This window comes from Podarcis erhardii (assembly GCF_964252035.2).
Source record: "Podarcis erhardii genome assembly, chromosome: 5".
In the NCBI taxonomy this organism is placed as follows: domain Eukaryota; kingdom Metazoa; phylum Chordata; class Lepidosauria; order Squamata; family Lacertidae; genus Podarcis; species Podarcis erhardii.
In genome coordinates, this window is record NC_138509.1 from 53,261,910 (window position 1) to 53,286,015 (window position 24,106).

General features: G+C 41.3%; 1 protein-coding gene across 3 annotated transcripts in view; it reads right to left on the minus strand.

The window, feature by feature from the left end:
• The window catches only part of MXI1 (MAX interactor 1, dimerization protein), an 81,419-nt gene that overhangs the window by 5,264 nt on the left and 52,049 nt on the right, over positions 1–24,106 (minus strand). For all 3 annotated transcript variants that reach the window (XM_081863455.1, XM_081863454.1, XM_081863456.1), the window contains exons 4-5: positions 4,431–4,545; positions 1,898–2,069 (exon numbers count right to left, since the gene is read on the minus strand). In XM_081863455.1, coding sequence (XP_081719581.1) covers positions 1,898–2,069; positions 4,431–4,545 — 287 coding nt within the window. The remainder of the gene's footprint in view (positions 1–1,897; positions 2,070–4,430; positions 4,546–24,106) is intronic.

A 24,106-nucleotide genomic window follows, 5' to 3' on the forward strand; every position in this document is an offset into this window, starting at 1 on the left:
TAAATTTTTGAGTTCTCAGAGATTTAAATTTGCAAGGGCAAATGAGGTCTAGGAAAGGGTCATTTGTGGAGCAGGAAGACATGCAGACCTTCAGCCATCTTGACCAATGGATGCCTAGCACAGAGTCTCCTTTTACAGTCTGTTGTCTCAAACACTTAGAAAAAGCACACAGCAGAGCATGGAACTGTACTATCTCAGAATGCAACACATGTTGAAATGCTCTAGTGCATACAAATACAAAAATATGGAATATGGAAAACTAGCACTTCAGGGAGAAATATAGACTAGAAACTTCTCCGAATGACTGAATCAGCAAAGAGCCTTGACCTGCAAGTGTGTCCCTGTATTTACAAATTCCTCTAGGCAACCATAAAAGACAGGCTTTAATGAAAGAGGACACTAATCCACATAGTGTATCAAACTGCATGGCACATTATGTATGTCTCATGCCATTAAAAATATATGGACAATACTTTGGGTCATCAAGCACACTGGCTCACCATCCTCAGAAGATAAAACAAACTTCTAGGGGGAAACTATATAATAATATTCTGGAGTCATCCTGGAGAAACATATCAAACATCTCCACTTATGAGATTTCTCAATGGTTATGTAGAAATCAGGTTAAAATAATAGCTATGCCAGATACATACAGCCTTATTTCAGTCCAGCATAGCAAGAGCAAATTAGCAAGGGTGTTATAAGGGAGATGAGACTCTGCTGCTAATTGATCCTGCACAGACACAATGACTTGGGGCACAATATTTTTGCTATTCCCTTCATCTCATCTAAGAACCCCATGTTGACATATACTGATATTATGCCAAGGCAGACTAGGTTCGAGTTTATCAGTGTTAATGTGACAATCATTCTGGTTAACGCTGCTTCCCAATTATAGGCATACCTCGTTTTTGGCGCTTTGCTTTATTGCACTTCTCAGATACTGTGTTTTTAATAAATTGAAGGTTTGTGGCAACCCTGTGTCAAGGAGGAGTCATTTTTCCAACAGCATATGCATGTTGTGCTTCTGTGTCACATTAATTAAGATATATACATTGGAGGGCTTTTTTAGACATTATGCTATTGCACACTTTACACTATACTAGATGTTCACACTATACCGTAGTTAAACTTTTATATGCACTAGGAAACCAAAAAGTTTCTGTGACTCACTTTATTGCAATATTTGCTATATTGCGGTGGCCTGCAACTGAACCCACAATATCTCCGAGGTTTGCCTGTACTATGTAGGATAAGAAGTGCAAATCATCTTGTCACACCTAAGTGATGTCATTCTCGTATTCACAGTTTGTGCTTTTCAAATCCATTTTAAATATAGTAACAACACTGGTACCATTTGCATCCAGAGATGTTTCTGCCACAAATGAATCTGAGAGCTTTCCCCAAATATGTTTTGTGGTCCCTCATGACTAAAAGAAGAAAATTTGAAATACATTTGGGTATGGCCACCCACTTCTTCACAGTCACTGGAGGATCCAACACATGAAACACTCCAGTGCACATTGGGAGATGGCAAATCAATGGGGTTTAAAGCTATTATCTTTGCGCTGGATTGTGCTTCGTGCTACTAGTTTCTGTGTTGAACAGAGCCAGGTGAAGGGCCAGGGTGGTGAAAATCAAAAACCAATACCATAACAGGAAACGAAAAGCAGCATGGGGTCAAAATGATATCTTGAACCCCATCTCATCTGACTCCAGCCGTAAGCCTTGTTAAGAAACTATCACGAAAGAAATAATGTTTTAGATGTCTGAAAGCAGGCTGCCTTGCCAGGTGAATTAGATTCAAGCTGCTCGTGGGCTGAAGGAGGGGAGATGCGTGGAAAGGGAGCCTCAAAAATTCTGCACCCTTCTCTAAAGTCACAGATGAAATACTGACCCCGCTCTGAATCAGAGCGATCTGAGGAAATGGTTGATCCAGTGCTGTCCATTCGTATTCGCTCGATCTCCTGAGAGCCCTGCAGCTGCTCCAATCTTCGCTTTAAGAATCTTTGCTCTCTTTCCAGGTTATCAAGCTGGTGCTGGCTTCTCCTGTCAGCCTCTTCAAGTTTCTGCCATGATAAAAAGCAAGCAAATTATTGTTTCTTGACAGCTACGGTATGTTCTGCCTCCACTGCCAGAGGCAAGACGCCCCTGAGTGCCAGCTGTGGGAATCACAAGTGGGCAGGGTGCTGTTGCGCCCCAGAGCTGCTTGTGGGATTCCCATAGGCATCTGGTTGGCCACTGTGAGAACACAATGCTGGACGAGATGAACCTTTTCTTACATCCTTACAGAGGATTTCCCTAGTATTTTTCTGCAGACTCATTTCCCTCTGTTGACTAACATCTGAAATGAATTATGTTCTCGGGTGGCACCGAAACAGCTTGCTGGTGGTGGCAACAAGAACGAAAACATCTCTGTGAGGATTCTGGTGAGTAATTAAGAGGACAAAATCAAGGGGAGATAGAGTATAGCGCTTAATTAACATGGGACGCTGCACTGTCAGCTCTCTCCATTAGTGGATCATAGTCTTCTGACCCAGGAACATTCAGCCCTGTTCAGATTATTTAAGTGGAAAAGGCATTAGAAGTTGTTGTTTTTTTAAAAAAAAGGTTGGTGTACCCTTGTTCATTTGGTTTATTAGGTATTTCTTCGAAGCAGTTTCCCAGTTGAACAGTGGTTTATGTAATCTGCTGCAGACTCCTTTGATCGCAGCTGGGAAATCTTACCAGGCCAGTGCACAGGGTTTCCTGATGGCCAGCATGTTGCGTAACTCTAAAGTCATCTCAGGCTAATGCCATCCGTTTAAGCAAGCACGGTTCCCCTCCCTTGCTAAGCCTGAGCTGTTCCAGTGTGTTTAAGCACATCCTGATCCCTGTGAGCCTGGCACTACCCTTTGTGAAAGCAAACCATCAGGAGAAGAGTCAGAAAAACTGCAAACACGAGCACCTGCTGTGTTGCTTCAAAACAGTCTGGCTCTTTCTTTGTGTTGCTACTGACTATTGTGCTGGCTTTCCCTTTTCAGGGCATTAAAACAAACCAACAACAGTTAACACTGGTGGCCCTTAGCAGCATTTCCCTGTAGCATGTGGCCTGGCTCAGTTGCTTAAGTTACCTGGAGTAATTTGTGCTGAACATCAGATTCTCTCTATGGCACACTTTGGTCTAGATTATGTTGAATGATCTTTCACTGGTCTTGCCTTGCTTCTGAGATTGGGCTTGATTTTGAACAATTCTGTCCAGCTCAAATTCTACTATTTCCCCCCTTTCCATCTCTGAAGAGTTTAAAGCCCAACTTGAAACAACACTTCTGCTGCTATTATTAATGCAGCAATTTTGTTAGTCTTTAAGGCAGTAAGGGGCACTGCTATTTTTATTTCAGTGTGCATATTACAGTTTCAGGAGAAATTCTAGCCAAGTAAACATCTTACAATTTCAGCCATATTATTTACTATCCTGTTTTCTTCAGTATTTCAGTGGTATTTATACACTCAATATATTTGAGAGTTAATTTACAAAGAATGCCAGCAGAAGGGCACATCATTTCAAATGATCCAACTCTTAATTTAATTTTGTGGAAAAATCTGCATTCTAAGACTATGATTAATGACATAATGAATCACACCAGATATAAATTTTAGGTGCACGTAGTAAAGTGCAATAAACTCATTGCATATAGCCGAATGCCTTTCCAAAGCATTCATACTACATATTAGTTTTGAACTCATTCAGAACCTCCCGATCTTGAATATGCTATAGGAACAGCCTGGGGAAGACAGAAACCTTCCCACATCTGACTGCAGCTTCTCCTGCAGTGAATTCATTAAACTTTTGTATCTTTCTATTATAGTTTCTAACATGAAGCTGAGAGCCGCAGTTTGGATATTATAGTGATTATAGTCTGTTAAAACTCCAGTGCAAGCCCTACTGGAATTAATGGCATTTACACAATAAATATTTTTCAATTGACTCCAATGGCTTACAGACTGCAGTGTCCTGCACAACTCCTATTGATTTTAATGGCATTGGTGCAAGACAAACTCTTGATGAATTTCCTGGTTTGTGAAACTGCAAACGTTCTGGAGTTTAAAAAGAATCCTTTAAAAACAAAGAGTAGCATTTCAGGAACAGTATTCCCAATGCTAGGTTGATCTGTACATTAATGGCCAAACTAGGGCTGCAATCCTATGCACACTTACTGGGACTCAGTAAAGTCTTATTGAATTCACTGAGCCCTTTTCAAGTCAACATGCATAGGACTGTGCTGTAAAAAAAAAACAACTTACAATGTAATAATGTTATGGTACTAATCCTCCAAGGTAGGGTGTCAACTTTCCTTAGTGCAATTATGGCTCCTAGATAATCAAAACTTCATTACCAGACTAATCTTACTGAAACATGCTAGAAAAACACAAAGAGATGCAGCTCTTACCTTGATATGTGCTTTGGCTTTGTTAAGCAGCCCGAGGGTTGTGTGTCTGGAGCAGTCAGGTCCTAGTGGTATCAGAACTTTTAAACGTTCTAGACACAGGCGGAGGTGAGCTCGTCTGTGAGGAAGAGATGTGGGAGTCAGAGCTGCATTTCATTAGATTCCCAAACAACAGTACCCCAGTTCCCCCAGGCATCTGGTAACAACCTTGTTGTTTTAGCCGCACCTGACATTCAACAGATTTCACTTTACGTGGCAAAACTCTGACCTCAATAGAATGATATGTTCAATAAGGCACAGGCAAAGGGGTTAACTAGATGATCTGTCCCATACATTGTGGGAAAAGTCAATCCATTGCCTTCCTTATAGTTACCATCTACAGTGACCTAAGACGAAGTTCATTCCCAGACATAAATGCAACGACTGGTTATACATCGGCAACACCTATCACATACTCATTATTCTTCCACCGCATGCAATTATTTTGACATCCAGCCACTGTGTTTAGGGAACCGATTCAAGATGTTTCCTATTAAAAGATCAACAAGGAGCCTAGGATTATACAATGCCATCATGTAGTGAGCACAAGACATACAGTCCTTCATATGTAACAGTACAGAGGGCCTTCTTGGTAGTGGCGCCCTCCCTGGGGAACTCCCTTCTTTCAGATGTCAAGGAGACAAAGAACTACATAATTTTTAGAAGACATCTGAAGGCAGCTCTGTATCGGGAAGTTTTTAATGGTTGATGTTTTATTATGTTTTGATATATGCTGTAAGCCGTCCAGAGTGGCTGGGGAAACCCAGCCAGATGGGCAGGGTATTAAAAAAATGAATATTATTATTAATAATAATACTACAGATGAGTCCATGGCAAGGATGCAAATTGAAACCATCTCTCCTCAATAAAATACAGCATTCCATACCCTGGACAAATGCAGATCCACAAGTCAAGGTCCTGATGAATATTAGCACATCAATACCAGACTAGCTAACTCGAAATACAACTGCATATCAGACTCATGAGTGACTGCTAATTTGCATTCTTTAAAATATTCGGTATACTACAGGACAGGTAACAGGAGCCTAAATCAAAGTAAATGTTACACTACAACAGCATCTACCAAAAAATCTAACCTTGATTGGCTTAGGCCCAATGAGCAAAAACAAAACAGAAAAAAACAAAAACAAACCTTTTTAACAATTGCTAAAAGATAAGGCTTGAGGTTTTTTGTAATCTTCGAGGGAATAAAGCAATACAGCTATGGGTAATTCTGCTTCCCTTCAACACTAGAATGAATGGCAGAGTCAAGAGGCTTTTCTTGGTCAACCACAAAGATTTCAGTGGAACACAGGAGTACACTAGGCCTAAACTAACATAAAAAAGCCTCGAATCGTGATCAGAAGTGAATGAGGAACCACTGCAGATGCCAAAGCATGAGTGTAACATACTGCTAGTGACCCACTCCTGTCAGGAGACAAGAGACAGGCTGGTGCATTTTTTGTACCAGCTGGAACTCCTAAACAATCACTCACAGCCAACCCACACACCACACATTTGACAAATCCAGCTTTAAAATCACAACTGACACAAACACTGGTTGTCAGGACACCCTTAGATACAAAGGACCACATCCTTTTCAAGTCTTCTAGCATGGTCTTCCCTGAAGCAGGGAGAAATCACTACTGGCCCCATAGAAAATGATCCAGATATCTTGAATTATAGTTCACCTGCCACTGGGCTTCTACTTGAGAAACAAAGGCAAAAGGCAAAGACAGGTGCACATGAACAGTTATTCATTTAAATAAGAGCAAACTGCACTTTCCTATAAAATATAGTGGTACCTCTGGTTGTGGATGGGATCCGTTCCAGAGGTCCGGCCGGATCCAGAGGTTTTCACAACTGGAGGACCATTTCTGCGCATGTGGCTAAACCCAGTAAAATACTTCTGGGTTTGCCACTTTTGTGTTCCAAAGTTTACATAACCAGAGGTACTACTGTATCAGGCATTAAAAACTTCACTGAACAGGTCTGCCTTCACTGTACTCTTTACAATGCCTACTAAAAACATGTCAGCTCCCCCACTTTCAGGAAACACGATGATGGAGGGGGCTGCAAAGTTTATTGTAGGGCTAAAAGCTGTGAAGGGAGCCAGGGAGAGAATTCAGGGTTACAGCTAGAGGTGGAAAGAAGCTGTCTGGACGCCAAGTCACTCATGGAAAGCAATAGAGGACTGGATCTGGAATACAAGTTTCTCAGAAGTCAGGTCTACCCAGGCCTCACTGCTGCTCAGTCACGGATCTACTACAAATGGTAGCCTTGGATTCTAGGTATATATGTGCATATGTTTACTTATTTGGACCCTTTATTTCCCACACACCCTGTTCCCTGGGAAAAGTCCTTCATCATATCTCCAGTTGTGGCTGTTCCCAGAACCTCACTAGATAAAAAGCACATCTATCCATTCTCAGATCAAAATAAAGACCTTCCTGACCCTGATAAGACCATGCAGAGTACACTGAGGTGAAGTGAGGAGGCACTGAACACACAGAATTAAGTTAGAGCTCATTTTGAATTCAATATGCAAAATTATTTTATTAAACACTCCCATCAAAATATTTAATACAGCGCCACCCACATACATGGTGCTTTAAAGGAATATATGCAAAAGAGCCAGTTTCTTCAGCTAAAAACCTGAATTTCAAATAGGATATGAAACAGGGAGGCAAGGTGAAGACAAGTTATATTCCCCCCCAAACCGTTTTTAAGATGATGCAGAACACTCCTCAACAATGGCCAAAATGCCCATCTTCTGAACTAAACCAATAAAGGTAGAGTTGGTAGCCGTTTGTTCTTGCGTCCCTCTCCTGAAGAAATCTCCCCAATGCTCATTCACAGCCTGCGACTGAAAGTGAAATCCCCAAATCGATAACACCATGAGGTCAGCCTCTCCGTTTACACTGAAGGCCTCCCGAGTTCCTGAAAGCCTTCATCAGTCATGTTCATAGACAAAGGAGGGGAATGCAAGCTCAGTCCATCTGAATGAAGGCCGAAAAATTAGTCTGGGTGCTTCATTTACATTTTGTATTTCACATGCACTATTGTTAGTAATCTGAAAGGAGTCCAGGAGGGGGGAGGTGTTGGTAATCGCACAATTATATCACTGACAAGCAAGGATGATTAAGGGTGGTGGGGTCAGGGGTTTGGCTGATGAACTGTCAGAGGAAGAGTAGCACCCACTAGAGAGGACAGCCTGTCAGTGTTCGTATTCCAAAAAAACTCTTCACAAAAGGCTGTAATTCACTTGGAAAAACAGCCCCAAGGCTCTGACTTTGTCTTTGCTGGATTTGTTTTTTAACATGTAAAATAAATAAATAAAACCTTTAAAAACTCTGGAAGAGAACAATGCATACTAAACACCTTCCATTTCTTACCCCGGCTTTCGTATCTTTCCTAAAATGGAAAAAGAAAACTATTTAGCACTTCACCCATGCTGCCAATCAAGAGGGCCCCGCAACTCAGATAACAAAATTATATTGACAGCTGCTGGTTGACACAGGGAGTTGACACAAGTTAATGGTTCCCACCCCAGCAACAGGTGCACTTGCAAATGGCTTAGGAGGGCTTTGCTGGACTTGAAGGGTAGTGACTAATTCGAATTAGGGGAGGTCCATGTAGGAATGTTTATGCAAATACACTCAGATTTGTCCAGCCATCTCACTGCAGCAATATAAGATCATCGTATGACTTGAGGGCACAGTATAACTATGGGTAAACTAATTACATTGCTTTAATTGTTATGCAGAAACAAGTCCCCTTGTCTGGCAGCACTGAAGAAGGGTGACATGAAATTGAGGGTTATGAAGGTTGAACTAGGCATAACCCACATATTTGACACAAAAGGGGCACACAGAGTGGATCACAGTTGTAGTAGTAGTAGTAGTAGTAGTTATAAAAAAGCTCCAAAGGAATGACAAAAAACCAGCTGATGATGTATAGTACAAAACAGCAGATAAAGCTCTCACAGTGGCTTCCAAGGTTTTAAAAAGGCTTGGAGGAATAAAAAGGTATTTGATTGCTGTCAAAATGACCATGATGTAGGTGAAACTTCCTGGGGAAAGAGTTCAGAGATGGCTCTCTCCAGGTCACTGCCTTGCCTCCAAAGGTAGAAGCACCCAAATGAGAGCTTTAAGACAGCAAACTCAGTGACTGGGTGGAAAAGATGATCCAACACCCGCCTGGGTCCTAAGCTGTGTAAAACTTTTAAAAACTTGGAACAGTCACCACGGGGGCATCTGAAGGGACCACCTGCCCTGAGGGGAGGGGAGAAAAAACACCAACAGCTTCTTCTAAACAAACAGGTCTTTTCCACTTTTTGTAACCCTTCTTTAAAAAGCAGGTGCTTATTGTTGTAATAATCTTCCGTAAGCCGCTTTGTCAGGTCTGCCAGAAAAGTGCCATACGAATACTGTAAATAAATGAAAGGATCTTGCTCTTTGTACCCGACATGATATGTGCGTATTTCTCATAGCTATAAACTGTCTACTCAGAAGTGGCTCTGATTCATGGACTTAGAGAGAGGAATCCATGTATTCAGCTTCAGTGCTTCACTAGAAGAGCAGAGGTTTTGCATAGCAAAGATCCCAAGCTCACTTCCCAACATCTCCACAAAAAGAATCAGAGAGAAAAGAATTCTGGAGAAGAATCTAGAGGGTTGCAGGCTTTCTCCCAGGCAGACACATGTTTGCTAATACAAGGAACATTATTGACATTTTGGAACTTTTGCAAACAGACATAAACACAAAAGCAGTGTTAATCTTTATAGATGCGGAGAAGGCCTTTGATAATATCTCTTGGAAATTTATGAAGGGAAATTTAAAAGAAATGGGAGTGGGACGGGGTTTTGAGAATGGGATTGATGCAATATACTCAGAACAAAAGGCCAAATTGATAGTTAACAATGTGGTTACAGAAGAGTTCAAAATTGAAAAAGGAACACGACAAGGCTGCCCGATTTCCCCTTTGTTATTTATTTCGGTTCTGGAGGTGCTCTTGAATATGTTCAGAGGGGACCGGTTGGTGGAAGGGATTCAGGTCGGAGCGAAACAATATAAACTTAAAGCCTTTGCAGATGACCTAGTTTTGACCCTGCAGGAGCCAGAATCTAGCACAAAAAGAGTATTACAATTGATTCAAGATTTTGGTCGGGTGGCGGGATTTAAATTAAACAAACAGAAAACTAAGGTGTTGGGGAAAAATCTGACAGATACAGAGTCAGAACGGTTTCAGAGAGAGACAGAACTAACTGTGGTTAAAAAAGTAAAGTACCTAGGGGTAAACATAACAGCAAAAAATCTGAGTCTATTTAAGGATAATTATGAAAAATGTTGGTCTGAAATCAAAAGAGACTTGGACAGTTGGACAAAATTAAAACTTTCTTTGCTAGGCCGAATTGCTGCTATTAAGATGAATGTATTGCCAAAAATGTTGTTTTTGTTTCAAACACTACAGATTGTGGACAAAACGGAGTGCTTCCGGAAGTGGCAGAGAGATATCTCCAGATTTGTCTGGCAGGGCAAAAAGCCCAGAATCAAGTTTAAGATATTAACTGATGCGAAAGAAAGAGGGGGCTTTGCCCTGCCAGACCTAAAGTTGTATTATGAAGCCGCAGCTTTCTGCTGGCTAAAAGATTGGCTACTTCTAGAAGACACTGACGTACTGGACCTGGAAGGTTTTAACAATGCTTTTGGTTGGCATGCATACTTATGGTATGACAAGGTTAAGATCAATAAGGCCTTTAAGAACCATATTGTCAGGAAAGCAGTGTTTAATGTCTGGACAAAATACAAAGACTTATTGGAAAACAAAACTCCAAGGTGGCTTTCACCTCTGGAAGCTAAGGCCCGAAAAAGACCCAATATGGAGGCCAAATGGCCAAAATATTGGGAAATATTAGAAAAAGATGGAGACAATTGGAAATTGCAGAGTTTGGAGAAAATGAAGGATAAAGTGCGAGACTGGTTACACTACACTCAGATTAAAGAAGTTTTTAAAAATGACAAAAAGTTAGGGTTCCAGGTGGAGAAATCAAAGTTGGAAACAGAACTGTTAGAACCTAAGACTAAGGTACTTTCAAGAATGTATAACTTGTTGTTAAAATGGAACACACAAGATGAAATGGTTAAATCGGCTATGATAAAGTGGGCACAGGATATTGGGCATAACATTATGTTTGAGGACTGGGAAAGGTTGTGGACCATTGGGTTGAACTTCACTGCATGTAATGCTTTGAAGGAAAATGTAATGAAAATGATATATAGATGGTACATGACCCCAGTTAAACTTGCCAAGATATACCATTTGTCTGATAATAAATGTTGGAAATGTAAAGAAAATGAAGGTACATTTTTTCACCTCTGGTGGACTTGCCCTAGGGTGAAGGCTTTCTGGGAAATGATATATAATGAGCTGAAAAAGGTATTTAAGTATACCTTCACCAAGAAACCAGAGGCCTTCCTTCTGGGTATTGTCGGCCCGAAGGTGTTAAAGAAGGACCGAACATTTTTTATGTATGCAACAACGGCAGCAAGGATACTCATGGCTAAGAACTGGAAAACTCAAGATCTACCCACACTGGAAGAGTGGCAGATGCAACTGATGGACTATATGGAACTGGCCGAGATGACTGGCAGAATCCGAGACCTGGGAGAGGAGAGGGTTGAAGAAGACTGGAAGAAATTTAAGATTTATTTAAAAAAACATTGTAATTTGGTTGAATGTTAAGAAAGGATGCTAGATCATAAATAATTGTGCACCACTAAACTAGATGGAATTAAGATGACAAGTAAGTTGAGGAAAAATTATAAACCTATTGGAGAATTAACAGATTAGAGTTAAATGAATGTGACACAAGATTGTAAACAAGATGATAAATTGCAGGCAAGAATTGACAATGATGCAAATGGGAGCGGGAGATGTGAGGGAGTCCAAAGAAGTCACGAAAGTATGTTATGATATATGTTATACTGTTTTCTATCTTTGCATTTATGTTTAAAAACTTTAATAAAATATATATTAAAAAAAAAAGAATCTAGAGGGTTGCTGCCAGTCTGTGTAGAGTATACTGAGCCAAGTGCACCAAAGTTTTGATTCGGTAAAAGGTGGTTTCCTGTTTTCCTTCAGAGATAGTCAAAATGCAGAACATGATAGTTACCAGGTAACACATTTCATCACCTCTCAATATTTGCCCTTTTGCTGGGTAATTACCTCCCATAGCATTAGGAGTCAACCTTACCAGCTCTTAATATGCAGGTTATGCTGACGTAACATAATATCTCACCCAGACATCAGGGGTGAAAATATTTCCTCAAATCTAAAGCAGTGCCTTTAAATTCAGAAAAGCTTTCTGTACATAATAGGGTGGCTTCCGGTCTCTGCATTTTATCAGCCTTGCACATTTAGGTAATCTAGAATACCATTATATTTTAAGCAATTAATTCCAAGTGGTAGATGTGGATGAATCCATAGTCTGCAGGAGACGTAAGGATGAATTTTTAGATGGTCAGTATTGGGAGTTGGAACCAGTGCAAAGAACTGGTGAATTTCATATCTAGGTGGTAGGCTTGTGGACTGAGTCAGAACAAAGGCAACATTCTGCAGATAACGTCCTCCTCTGCAACATGTTGGAGAATCATTTCCTCTCTGTATCTACACCGTGTGACCTACGTAGATGTTTCCTGAAATGCTCCTAAATGGACAGGCAAAGTACGCACCAACTGGCTTTTGCGCATCCTGCAATCCAAGCAGGATGGGAGTTGACCATGTACTGCTTAGTATCACAATAAATCCTGCAGAACAGGATGCTTCACAAGCAGATGACCTATCAGGCCAAGCTTTGATATCAAAGTTACCAGCTTCCCCACCCACCAAATGTCCCTTATTCAATGTCATCTAGCAGGGGCACTTAGATCCTGAGGACTTAAATCTGTCTCCTTAGTCTACAACAGGACTTTCGCAGAGCAACAGGCACCCTTATTTAAAATACATACCAAAGGTGCCTAGGCAAAAGGACTAAATATTTGATGCAGTTTATGATAGGAAGGAAAGCAGGTCTAACTTGGGGGCGGCTTTGTTGAAGGCTCCCTGAGAGAGGAACTAGGAACTGTAAAGCTCCACTACTTATCAAGAGAACCTGGTTTCAGATTAAAACACATGCATAGATTATTCCAGCAGAAGAGGGGAGAAATGTGGAAACTTCCCACTTTTTCTTTTGAGGGAGGGGCATCAGTACAGTCATATTAATAACTGCAACTTTCACACTTAGATTACTGCAACCTGCTCTATGTGGGGCTTCCCTTCCACTTGATTTGGAAGCTGCAGTGAGCACAGAATGCAGCAGCTAAAATACCAAATGGTATGGCTACTTCTACAGATATGACACCAGTGCTTAGGGATCTGCACTGGCTGCTTATCTACTACTGAGCCAGTTTCAAGGTTTTGTTACTGGCACATAAATCTCTAAACAACTAGAGATCCGAATACCAGCAGATAGCCTTTCCTACAATAGCCCAACTTGACCTTTACAGTCATCAGACTGTGGATTGCCATCCGGAAACCTTACAAAAACAGCCCTTTTCAAGTGTAGCCCCAACCCTCTGGAAAACTCTCCCCCAAGATGCTTCAAACATATCCAAAAACTTGGTTGTGTGTTACTCAGGCCTCATTCTGATGCTTGAGCAGGTTACCATGTTCAGTTGCCGATTTGTTCATTTAAGTGACTGTACTTTGATCTTTATTTGTATATTTTACTGTATTTTGATTTTAAATTCTATATATTTGCAAACCACTTAAGAGAATGCTCCAAAAATGCTATGTGGTATATAAATTCTCTTTAAAAAATAACAATACACAACTCTTTCAGGTCATATTTGTCTGGCAGCAGATTGACACACCTTTTGTACTGGTATAAACAAGCAAGCACCAAGGTTGACCTGGTAGCCTATCAACCACACTCCTGATCTTTATTGGGCAAAAATGACTGACGCAAGGCCCTTTGCAGAGACAGGAAGTACCAGTTTTGAAGCACACCGCTTTTTGTAGCACTCACTGAAAGGTATCAATTTGAAGGAGAACAGTGTGGGAGGAATGAATGAGGCCAGCTTCCATGTTCATACTGACCTAATAAAGGAAGGTGCTTTGCATTCTCAAAACAGGCCACAAGTAGTTTTAACTTGTTAAAACACAAGAGAAGACTCCTGCAAACATGGGTCAAATTTGACTCTGCTATGTAGCTACAGAGTCTGGAGTTCTGCAGCTTCTACATCTCTCGACAGAAAACTGCTGGCTAGCCATAAGAGTACACGTGCAAGATCCATTCAAAATGAATCCAGCAGAGATCCTGGCTGGATTAGGCTGATCTGATGCAAAGGTGGATGAGATCCAGTATGTTTTGGGAGGCTCACCTTGCCAGGCAGGCATGAGAAAAGCCTACACCCACCGACATTCCTTAAGTGGGTGCACATGGATGTAATTTCATATTTCCCTTGAACAAAGCTTATGCGACAAGCACACGAGTGCATGTTAAAAGACAGATTGTTCACCCTGCCAGCCTGTGCTTTCTCCTTCTCTCAAGCCATAAAACCCCACACTGCAGTGTGTCACACCACAGTCGGACGGGTCTCCTTTTCCTCCTCTCACTTGGTGAGCAGTCGCCCATCTGCGGAGGGCTGCAATTTCAGAGATACTCTCCACAGTTACAAATGACATCACTCCCTCTGATTATATAATGCTTGGGGAGGAAGCCTATTTTTATGAGCATTTACTGCATTGCTCTGGAGCCCTACTGTACCACGCACATGCAGGGCCAGACACTGCCTCCTCTGCCTCTTGGGCACAGTGACGGCAGAAATCCTGCCAAAACTCGAAGTTTATGAATGATAATTGTGGATTCCCTGCAGATCAGGGCTAGAACACTGAGGGGGCAATTCAGGGAGCACTTTTTTTACTGGTTTTAAACACCAGAATATGAGGTCTTTGTGCACCACCACAATTAAGATAGGGATTCCTACTAAAGCTACCACATTAGTGCTGGTGGAAATGTTTACTCACAGTGATAGCTCCACGAGCAGCAATATTGCACAAGTACCAGTCACAACAAGGTGTCCCCCCCCCCCACACACTACCACACCATATTCCCAGTGGCGTCAGAACCCAGTGTGGAGGCTCTTTCCTTATTCAGAATGATCCCTGTGAGAAGCCTTTTCCATGTATTCGGACAGATTTGTACATTATGACCATCTCATAGAAGTGGCTTTCCCATGTATTGGTGGTTTCATGAGGCAGCACTGATGCCACATTATAACTGCTGCCCGGAGCCACTGCCATGTGGAAGTGTTTCCCATGCTTTTCCATGAAGCTGCTTGTAATGTCTGAATCTTCACCCAATGTTCACCTCATATCCTCACATGGGAGAGGGCAGGAGAGGGATAACCTCCATCCCCAAACCTGGGATTTGCATCCAATGTAAGTCATACTTGGAACAGATCCACTGAAATTAATAGACATGACTCATTTAGGCCTACTGATTTCAATGGGTCTACTTACAAAGTATAATTTAGCAAGATACAACCCCCAGGGATTTCCAGTTAAGATTCGTAAGATACCAACAGGGCATATCTGACCACAAAATACAAGGACACAAATACTTGCAATCATTTTTAGCCTCAGATTATATGGAATGTCACTTGCATTTCCCTTCCTATTTTGCAGCTCAATGTTTAACCATTTATCTGCAAAAGGAAGAAAGAGCTACACTAAAAAGGCTCTAGAAACACCCATTTTTTTCTGATACACAATAGGTTGATGCAGGTAAGGAAAGGAATGATTTTGTATTTACCCTAGGCAAAGATTGCTAGCTTAAATATATCTTTGGACCAATTCAATTAATGCAAACCAAAAGGGGCTTAATTCAGGAATCATTTGCACATATTGTTTATTTATTATTTATTAGAAGTTGTAGCAGCAGCCATTTTTATACAAGAAACAAAAGGGGGGCAGAGACCCTCTCATCCTTTCTTAAGGCTAAAGATATGCCCAAGGCTGTACTCCAAAATTCCACATGCAGGAAGTAGTAGGACCACAAAAACGAAGGTGACATATTCAGCACTTTTTAAACCATCTACCCCCCACCCTCCCCATACCTGGGCCAGCTGCACAGAACGCACAATGTCGCTGGTTTGGCATGCACAATCTTAAGAGAACCCAGTCACATTCTGCTAAGGTACCATGTGGCTTAACACCAAGTGTGTCTTGCAATGACGCACTTAAAAGTCTTATTCTTTTAAAAGGGGAGAAATGTACCTAAAGGGAACAAAGTTTTTTTCCCCTCTCAATCACAAGCCTAACTCAATCCTCAAATCAGAAAGCATATTTGCTTGAATAGGGGCAGAGAAGAGGAAAGGAAATGTTCCTGTCTGGATTTGTTACACAATGGTTACAGGATAAAAAACAAACCACACACACAAAAACACACAAAGTGCATATTCAAGAAATAAACAGTGTGTGTGTGTGTGTGTGTGTGTGTAAAAATACAGATTTAAATTGTATTCTACAAAAATGCGGAGGAGGGAGGCATCGTTTAGGAGAAAAATAATGGCTGGAGACAAGCAGCCAAGCCTGTATTAATAAATCATTGCAAGAGTATCATTTTGGGGCCAAGTAATAAGAGGCATCTGCATAAATTCTGCATGTTCAGAGAGAGAGCAGGAAAGCAAGCAGGGGCATCCTTCCATAAACAATTCCCAGGTCATATGCTTATCTTGTAAAGCCATCATATGACTTGACGGGTTTGCTTCATCCTTAACCCAAAAGACAATCAAATCTTTCTCTCTCCTTTCCACCCCTCCTCCCAGCCACCCTTCCATTGGTTGCTGCTGTTTCGATGCAGGTTCCTATTGGGCAGTTTGTTCTCTAGCAGAGAAAGGACGAAACCCAAGATTTTGCTAAGTAACAAAACCAGAAATGGAAAGCCAGCGAAGGGCTGGGGATGGATGGAGACTGTATTTCCTTTGCTATAGTGTTACATAAGTGCTCCAAACCCTTGAGCCAGGCACAGTAACAGGGCTGTGGCTTTCTGCCAGTCCTCAGTAACTCTGCTCATAGGTGCAGGCTGTCAAATACAAATGCAAAAACACATGACCTTACTCTCAGGAAATACACAGCTAGTAACACCGTTCAGAAACAGACTCGGCTACCAGTTTAGAAAGCTTTTTGAAGGCTTTCATACTTTTTGCTTAAAAAAAATATAATGGAGCCAAACTGTTTTCTCCTCCTCGATGGAAGCTGCCGTTTAATTTTCCTCCCCATTCAGTAGTTCCAGCCAATTAAGAGATAAGCTGCATTGAAATAGTTTATTTACTTAAAAGGCTGCACACCCTTTCAGCCAGAGCTTCTAAGTAAAGAAACTCTGAAATCAAGTCAACAAAATAAGAAATGTAAAAAATTAAAACACAGCAACTAACATAAGGCGTTTGGTTAAACACGGAAAAGAGTAAGAAGAAAAACTGCAGCTAAAAATAGAGAAGCAGTAATAGAATCAGAAAGGGAAGCCTCTTCCCCATTTTCTCGAGCGATTTACGTGAATCCAAAACATTTGTGCCAATGTAGCTACTAGAGCAATCAGGGTTTAATTGGAGACAAAGTTCAGTCCTGGAACATATGAAATCAAGAAATAAAATGCCCTTGAGCTCCTGCCCTTTCACTTTCAGTCTTTTGTGGCACGAAAGCAGGCTACAAACACACCCTCAAAATCCCCTTTCCAGAGACTAAACTAAATACAGGTTGGCCACGTAACCAAAACAAGGACCAAAACAAGATAAGAGCAGGCCTGAAGGAATTTTCCTGCCTTCCTCCAGCTACTAATATAGGAACATCTTGTACCCCATTCCCTCCAGACATGTCCATTCACACCTTTAAATTCAAAGTTATGTGTACCCCTTTCAAAGGCTTGTCTCCCAATGCAAACACACTGCAAATATCACTACTAGAGGAGTGAAACCCAGGAATAAACCTGGAAGAATGGGGAGGACCCCCTTCCTAATTTTCCCACCCCCTTCATATCCTTAATCTCTACACACCCAGGAAAACAACTGCCACACCTGGTCTATTTACATGCCTCTTCAGCTGATACTCTCCTCAAGAGGGGAGAGGAGGTGAACTTTATATCAAACAAGGTGACTGTATTATGCCTCATGTAATAGAAGGGATAAAGAACCTTTTTTACTCCCCTTTTTCCCATCTGAGTAGGTCGGTGGTACCCTCCTAAGCACTCAGGCAGCCGCCACCAAACCCCTTACGTTCCTCCTAACCCCAGAGAGGGGTGCTTTCCAGCCATTCAAAGCAATTGCTTGCAAGGGAAGCAGAGATAGCATCCAGCTTACCTGTGCCTCCCTGGAGACCAAAGTAGCTTGCTTTTCTCTGTCAAACCCCAACTCATACACACATGTAGTGAGACACCAAAAAGGCCTGGGCGCATTACAGGAAAATTCCCTGTAGGTCTGGCAGAAATACACAGAAGACCCCAATATCCATGTCTGGCAACAATCTATGGGACCTTTGAGGAAAAGCAAGTGGGGCAAAGCAAAATGGACCTTCATCTGCTTAGCTTAGAACAACACACAAATGGTTGTTAGGCATGTGCTACAGAAGGTATAGGCCAGGAAGCTCTGTGGCACTCCAGAAGTAGTCAAACTACAGCTGGCATCACTCCTAACCACTAGCCGTGCCGGTTTGGGCTGATAGGAGTTGGACGTCCAACAAGATCTAGAGAGCAAAAGGTTCTCCCATCTTTAGTGTATAGGGCTGCAACCGAATCCCTTTCAAATTGCTTCATAATTTAAAGCGCTGTGAAAGCGCCATATGAAGAAGAACTCATGTATTGCTGTGGCTCTGGGAAATCTGTGTTCAGGTCCCAACTCAAGTCATGAGCCTAGGTAACTTGTTCCTTAGGCATCTGACAACTGTGCATGTATGTTTAAATAAATAATTTTTTAAAGTTAAAATTGAAAGGGTGATATCCCACATTAATCATACTCAGTGTAGACTAAATAAGGTCAAAAGACAAGAAACACAAGTTGGATACCATCCAGTGACTTTGCACCAATCACTGTTAGATGTAGAGAAGCTTCGTCCAATGAAGGCGTTTCTTCTTACAGCTTCTCTGGCTTTAACCCACTGTTTGTCAGCCTAGCTAGCCTATCCCCACACAGTTGCTGAGAGATAATAATGGAATAAATCCACATATATTGCCTTGAACTTCTTGAGGGAGCAACAGAAAATAAAATATACACATCACTGATGGGAGCAAGGCCCACAGATCAGTTTTGTACTGTGTGAAAAGGTAGGGATTTTGGTTTATTCTCAAAAGTTTCTGCATGTTATTCTCATGGTGTTTCCCATGAATGTGATTTGGAATGCAACTGTGCTAATTATAACACCAAGATTAACCTAATGGTGCTAAAAATAAGCTAAAAATAAAAAAGGACTGCTATGGAAATAGTTGATCGTGTATCCTGTGCCCTCATTCTGGTTAATCCCATTATAGTCACTCCTCTTTAGAAGGCATTCAACACAGGTGTGTGTGTGTGTTTTCAAAAACACCATGGCCTTCAAATGTGTTATTTGTCAACAAGAGTGCTGAACCAAAATTGCGCCTACATTTGGAAACTAATTTTCCATTTCAGAAAATGCCAGATCCAGAAATTCTAAAGGAGCTCCAAATCTTGCTCATCTTGAATTTCAGCAGTCACAATGTCTTAAATCCTACAAATGCCAATTGTTTTCCATCTAATGCTGGTCTTTTACAAATCAGTTGTAATTTCTAGAATTTCTTTTGTCCGTTAAATAATCAAATGTGCAAGGAAGTTACTGCTTTGGATCCTTGAGCTCGGAAGGAAAATTCTACATGCAACACTTTGAAGTCACTCTTTAAAATGAACAGAGCATAATTTCTAGTGAACCCCTTCTTGATCAGCTTTCATCAGGTTATAGATAACTTTGCCTGGTAACCAAATGGTATATAGCAAAAGGTCAGTTATAGTCCTGGAAGGAAACCAAGCCTTCCTGTTAATATCTCACAGGCCCAGTTGCTTAGACACCTAATCTGCAAATGTCTGCCTTGGAATGGGTTAGATTCAAGCCTGCAAGGAATGAAAAAAAATACTCAAGAAGGGTGGGAAACACGTTGAATCATATAGTTCTTGCAGTGGAAATAAAGGACAAAACGATATCTCCTGGGAGGAAGCCACAGTGCCTTGTGAACAAGACTAGAATAATTAACATTTCACCTGACATTAAACCATTTTTACATGATTAATAACTAAATACCAGCAGACCTCCACAGGAGTTTCCAAGAGACGATTTGGGGTGGGGGACACACACACACCAAAAATTGGGACCATATGGGAACAGTCCACACAGTCCACTACCAAATGTGTTTTCTATTAAAAGGAACAAATGGCTCACAGTATGGTAGTGATCATGTGACACATTTCCCCCCCCTAAAGATAGGTGTTACGGCTTCCTGAATTTCCAAAATACCACACTCTAAGAGATACAAGAAATACTAATATTGCTTCATTCTGTTATCCCCAAGCCACACAGAGGACACACAATTTGGCGCATTCCTGAGTACAGTTGCATTTTCCTTCCAGCTGTCACGCTCATGTTAATGCTTGCTATAAAGTACCACTCCACTGCTGCCAAGAAGGAGTGGCTGTATCCACTGATGTGTGGTTCAGGCACTGCTTGCTTCACATGGCTCTTTTCTTTGGACAGTCGGGCGACTCTGGGAAGATCTATTTGCAGAACTTCTGAAGAAGCCCTTTGGATGCTAAGCATAGCCACAAGTCTCTACATATGTGGCGCTTCAAAGTGTTTCTCACAAATCTAGCTCACACAGAGTTACGTTGTTTCTGAAAACCATGCAATTTACAAGGGTTGGTTAATCTTACCTTAAAGCAAAGAAAACAAAGATTCCCAAGGTGATGATTTCTTCAGCCGTGCCTGCATGGTGCAACAGTGGGACCGCAGTGTGCACATAGCCCCGCCTGTAGCATGTGACTTGTCTCACTCACTAGTGCCACATGAACTGTAGTTATATTTCTGCAGTGTACTTGCTCTCTTTCTGTGGATTACTCTAGCCTGGACTGTACGCAGGTGGCAGAGGTTAGGTCCTATCTGGACTGGATTAGGTGGCTTCCGGAAATCTTCTACCTCCGATCTGATACAGGTAGAGATGTTGGGCAGCTTCTTCACCACTACATTGCAGTGGTGGCGGAAGCAGCATTTGGCAAAATGCTCTTTTGTTTCCAGCCATGAAAGGCACAGGAATCCCTTTCCAAATGGAATTTGGCAACCCCAGCAGTAAATTGGGATATACTATATGAGACTTGGGAGTCCAACACTATCTGGAAGGCCACCAATTCTACACCTCTGATCTAAACAACACATCTTCCCAAAGCAAGGCCTACAAACATCAACTGAAGGTTATGTACTTTTCCTAAAACTTTTTCCTTTGCAAATGTCTATTTTCAGCCCAAACCTACCCTTCCCCCCCTTTCCCCATTTTTAAGCTTTTATACAGATTGTTGGGGGGGAAATTGCATATTCCATCAAAAGAAACACTAGATTCTTCCTGGAGGCGCATTATTACAGAGGCTGATGTCGTCCCTGCTCTGCTGTATGGGGCGGCTCAAGATCCTGGCTTTTGGATCCACTCAGAATCCAAAATGTCACCTATCCTCTACACCAGGCATGTCCAAAATCCTTTTTGGAGGCCTAGTTCAGCCCCCGTGGCAGTTTAATCCAGCCCCTGTGGCAGTTTATTCCTCGGGGTCAAATCCTTAAAAAAATCTGAAAAATTGTAAAAAAAAGCTCAACTTCAGTCTTAAAAAAAGCTCAACAACTTCACCCTTCATGCCCTCACACATGTTCACTTCATCAAATCTGGCCGTCTTTGAAAAAAGTTTGGGCACCCCTGCTCTACATGTTCTTTCTCAAGAAAATATGTAGCCTAATAAGCCAATTTTTCTAGTCGTCAACAGTTTAGAAAGGGTCAGCTAGAGAACACTGCACATTTCCTAAGAGAGTAATACTACCTAGAATATACTACAGGGACATGCCGTTCCCTCAGATCTGCTTTCCTACTTCTCCAGGCATCAAGGGAACAAAGTTGTTTGCTTTGGGGGGGGGGGGGGAGGAGCATGTGCGCCACTCACTTGCCAAAAGCAGTGTTTTCGTCCCATTATCATACACCCAAGCCAGAGTGTTATGTTGTTTTCACAAAGTCTTCCTACTAGAAGCTTTGATCCTGTATTATGATTTCCCAGGGGCCTCTTGTTTACCAGATATTCTGAATCTGTAATCACAGGGGTTTCCCCCCATCTCTATCGTTCTCAATGGAGCTCACCGGAACCCGTATAAGAAAGGGTGAATATAGAGCATTATTCATGACATTTCTTTTCCACCTTTATTTTGAGGAGAACGTCAATGCATACATGAATCCCTCTTCTTTCTTTCTCACAAAAAGTCTATGAAACAGGTTAGACTTGAGTTAATGGGTGGAGTTGCCAGTTCAGTGGAACTTCCCTTCCTTCCTCTCCTCTCCCTGCACCTGCTAAATCTAATCTGTGAGGTTCTTCCAACACTCCACAGAGGATTTGAGGAGCTTGCAAGGAACTTGCCAGGAGAGGAGAGGGGGAAAGTTCTGTTGCAGAAGTGGAAATCCTTGCACCAAAGGAACAAGTGCAAAATAAACAAATAAAATAAGTTACTTTTGTGCAGTTTAGAATAATCAGAGTATAGGCACACTGCAAATAACTTCAGTAAGTGAGTCAAAAAGAAAAACTTCAACTCCTGACAATCTAAATCGGGAGACTTTTCTGTTCCATTTCAAATATGATAACTCTTAGAAGTCTGCATTTTCCACTAGATTCTGCTTAGGCAGCAACCTCCTTCCTAAGCATTAAGGTGATTTTAATTTAGATGATTTTATTTAGGCTGCTGCTGTTTTCAGAGCATCTGGTTTTAATCTGCTGCTGGTTATCAGGATTTTTGGGGCTATTTTTATGTTGGTCTATACACCGTTTTAAAGGCTTGATTAGTCCGTAGTTACTACTAGCAGGCTGCTGCAATTTGTGTTTTATGTCCTATTATTAGAGTTGTGTTTTTATTTTTGTATACTGCCTAGAGAAAAATATCCTGTAAGGAAGCTGTGAAAATATATATATTTTTACATAAATAATACTTTTTTGTTTTAGCACCTAAATGTTGTGTACAAATTTTCTGTGCCATATACCTGCTGTAAAATAAACATTCCTTGCCTTACAATATGCGTTTTTCCTACACGTATTTATTACTGCCCAATTAGAACATGCAGGGCAAACTGCATCATATGATAAGAGGTGATTGTATGATGTCCCAGAAGCTAGAAATTAATTTGAATTGTTTAAAAGAAACGAATGTTGATTGCAAGAGACTAAAAAAAAAAAGTTACTTCCACCTAGGTGTGACTAGATGAATGAATTCGGGTATAGAGAACAACTACATATAACCTTACAGATTTTAACACATGTTAAAGGTAAAACTGGATACTTTTGAGAAGGAATGGTTTCACTTTCTTTTCATCAGTAGTAGAATAAGAGAATGCAATCCTAAACCCACTTACTGGGGACCAGACCCCATTTGAACACAGCAGGACTTACCAGTAGTTCAGAGTAAGCATGTATAGGATTGCACTATTAATAAACAATGTAATTCATCAACTCTGCACTGTACAGAGGTTATATTACATTTCTTACATTTTCTGTTAATTTATTTATTAAAAAAAGCTTGGAAACACCAAACACATAGCTGCAACTCCTTTCTTGAAGGAGTGTAGCAGAGTTGGTTTGAAATCTTCATAGAATTCTGTAACTCATTCTGTTTTCTGGGAACCCAATAGCCTATTTTTGTCAGGAGATTTCGGTTTGTAGAGCGATTCATGGCATGCCACTACTTATTTTTCTGTAACATTTCCCAAAGATTGTTTTGCATGCCTCTTTGTACTGCAGTACAAGATCTAGAAGCCAGTGTGGTGCAGTGGTTAGAGTATCAGACCAGGAAGACCCTGGTTCAAACTCCCTCTCAGCCACGCAACTTTCTAGGGGTGACCTTGAGCCTGTTATTCTTGCTCAGCTCAGTCTACCCTCACTGAGATGCTGTGAGGATAAAATGGAGAAATAACCAAATACACCATCCCGAGGTCCTTGGGGGAAAGGCAGGTTAAAAATGGATCCACAAATAAACAGGTTTTTAGACTTCAAGAATGGTGGGTGCCAAATAACTCTTGACTGTTGAACAAGCCTTGAAGCCAAAAATGTCGCATTACGGAATCAGATGGGAATATTTTGATCCTAAGAGTTTGAAAAGAAAACGCTATGGGAATACAGATATTGCAAGCGTACAAAACACCCACTACTATAGCATGAAGGAAGTTATGAAACTTCCCAAAGCTCTCTTCCCAAAGAGATTTGGTGCAGGCCTGCAGTTTTGACCTTCTAAGGCACAGGATCAAAGCCAGTAATGAAAGGCAGAAGTAAACAGGTGAAGCTTTTCAAGGCAAGAAAATGTTAGCTGCTAAATTT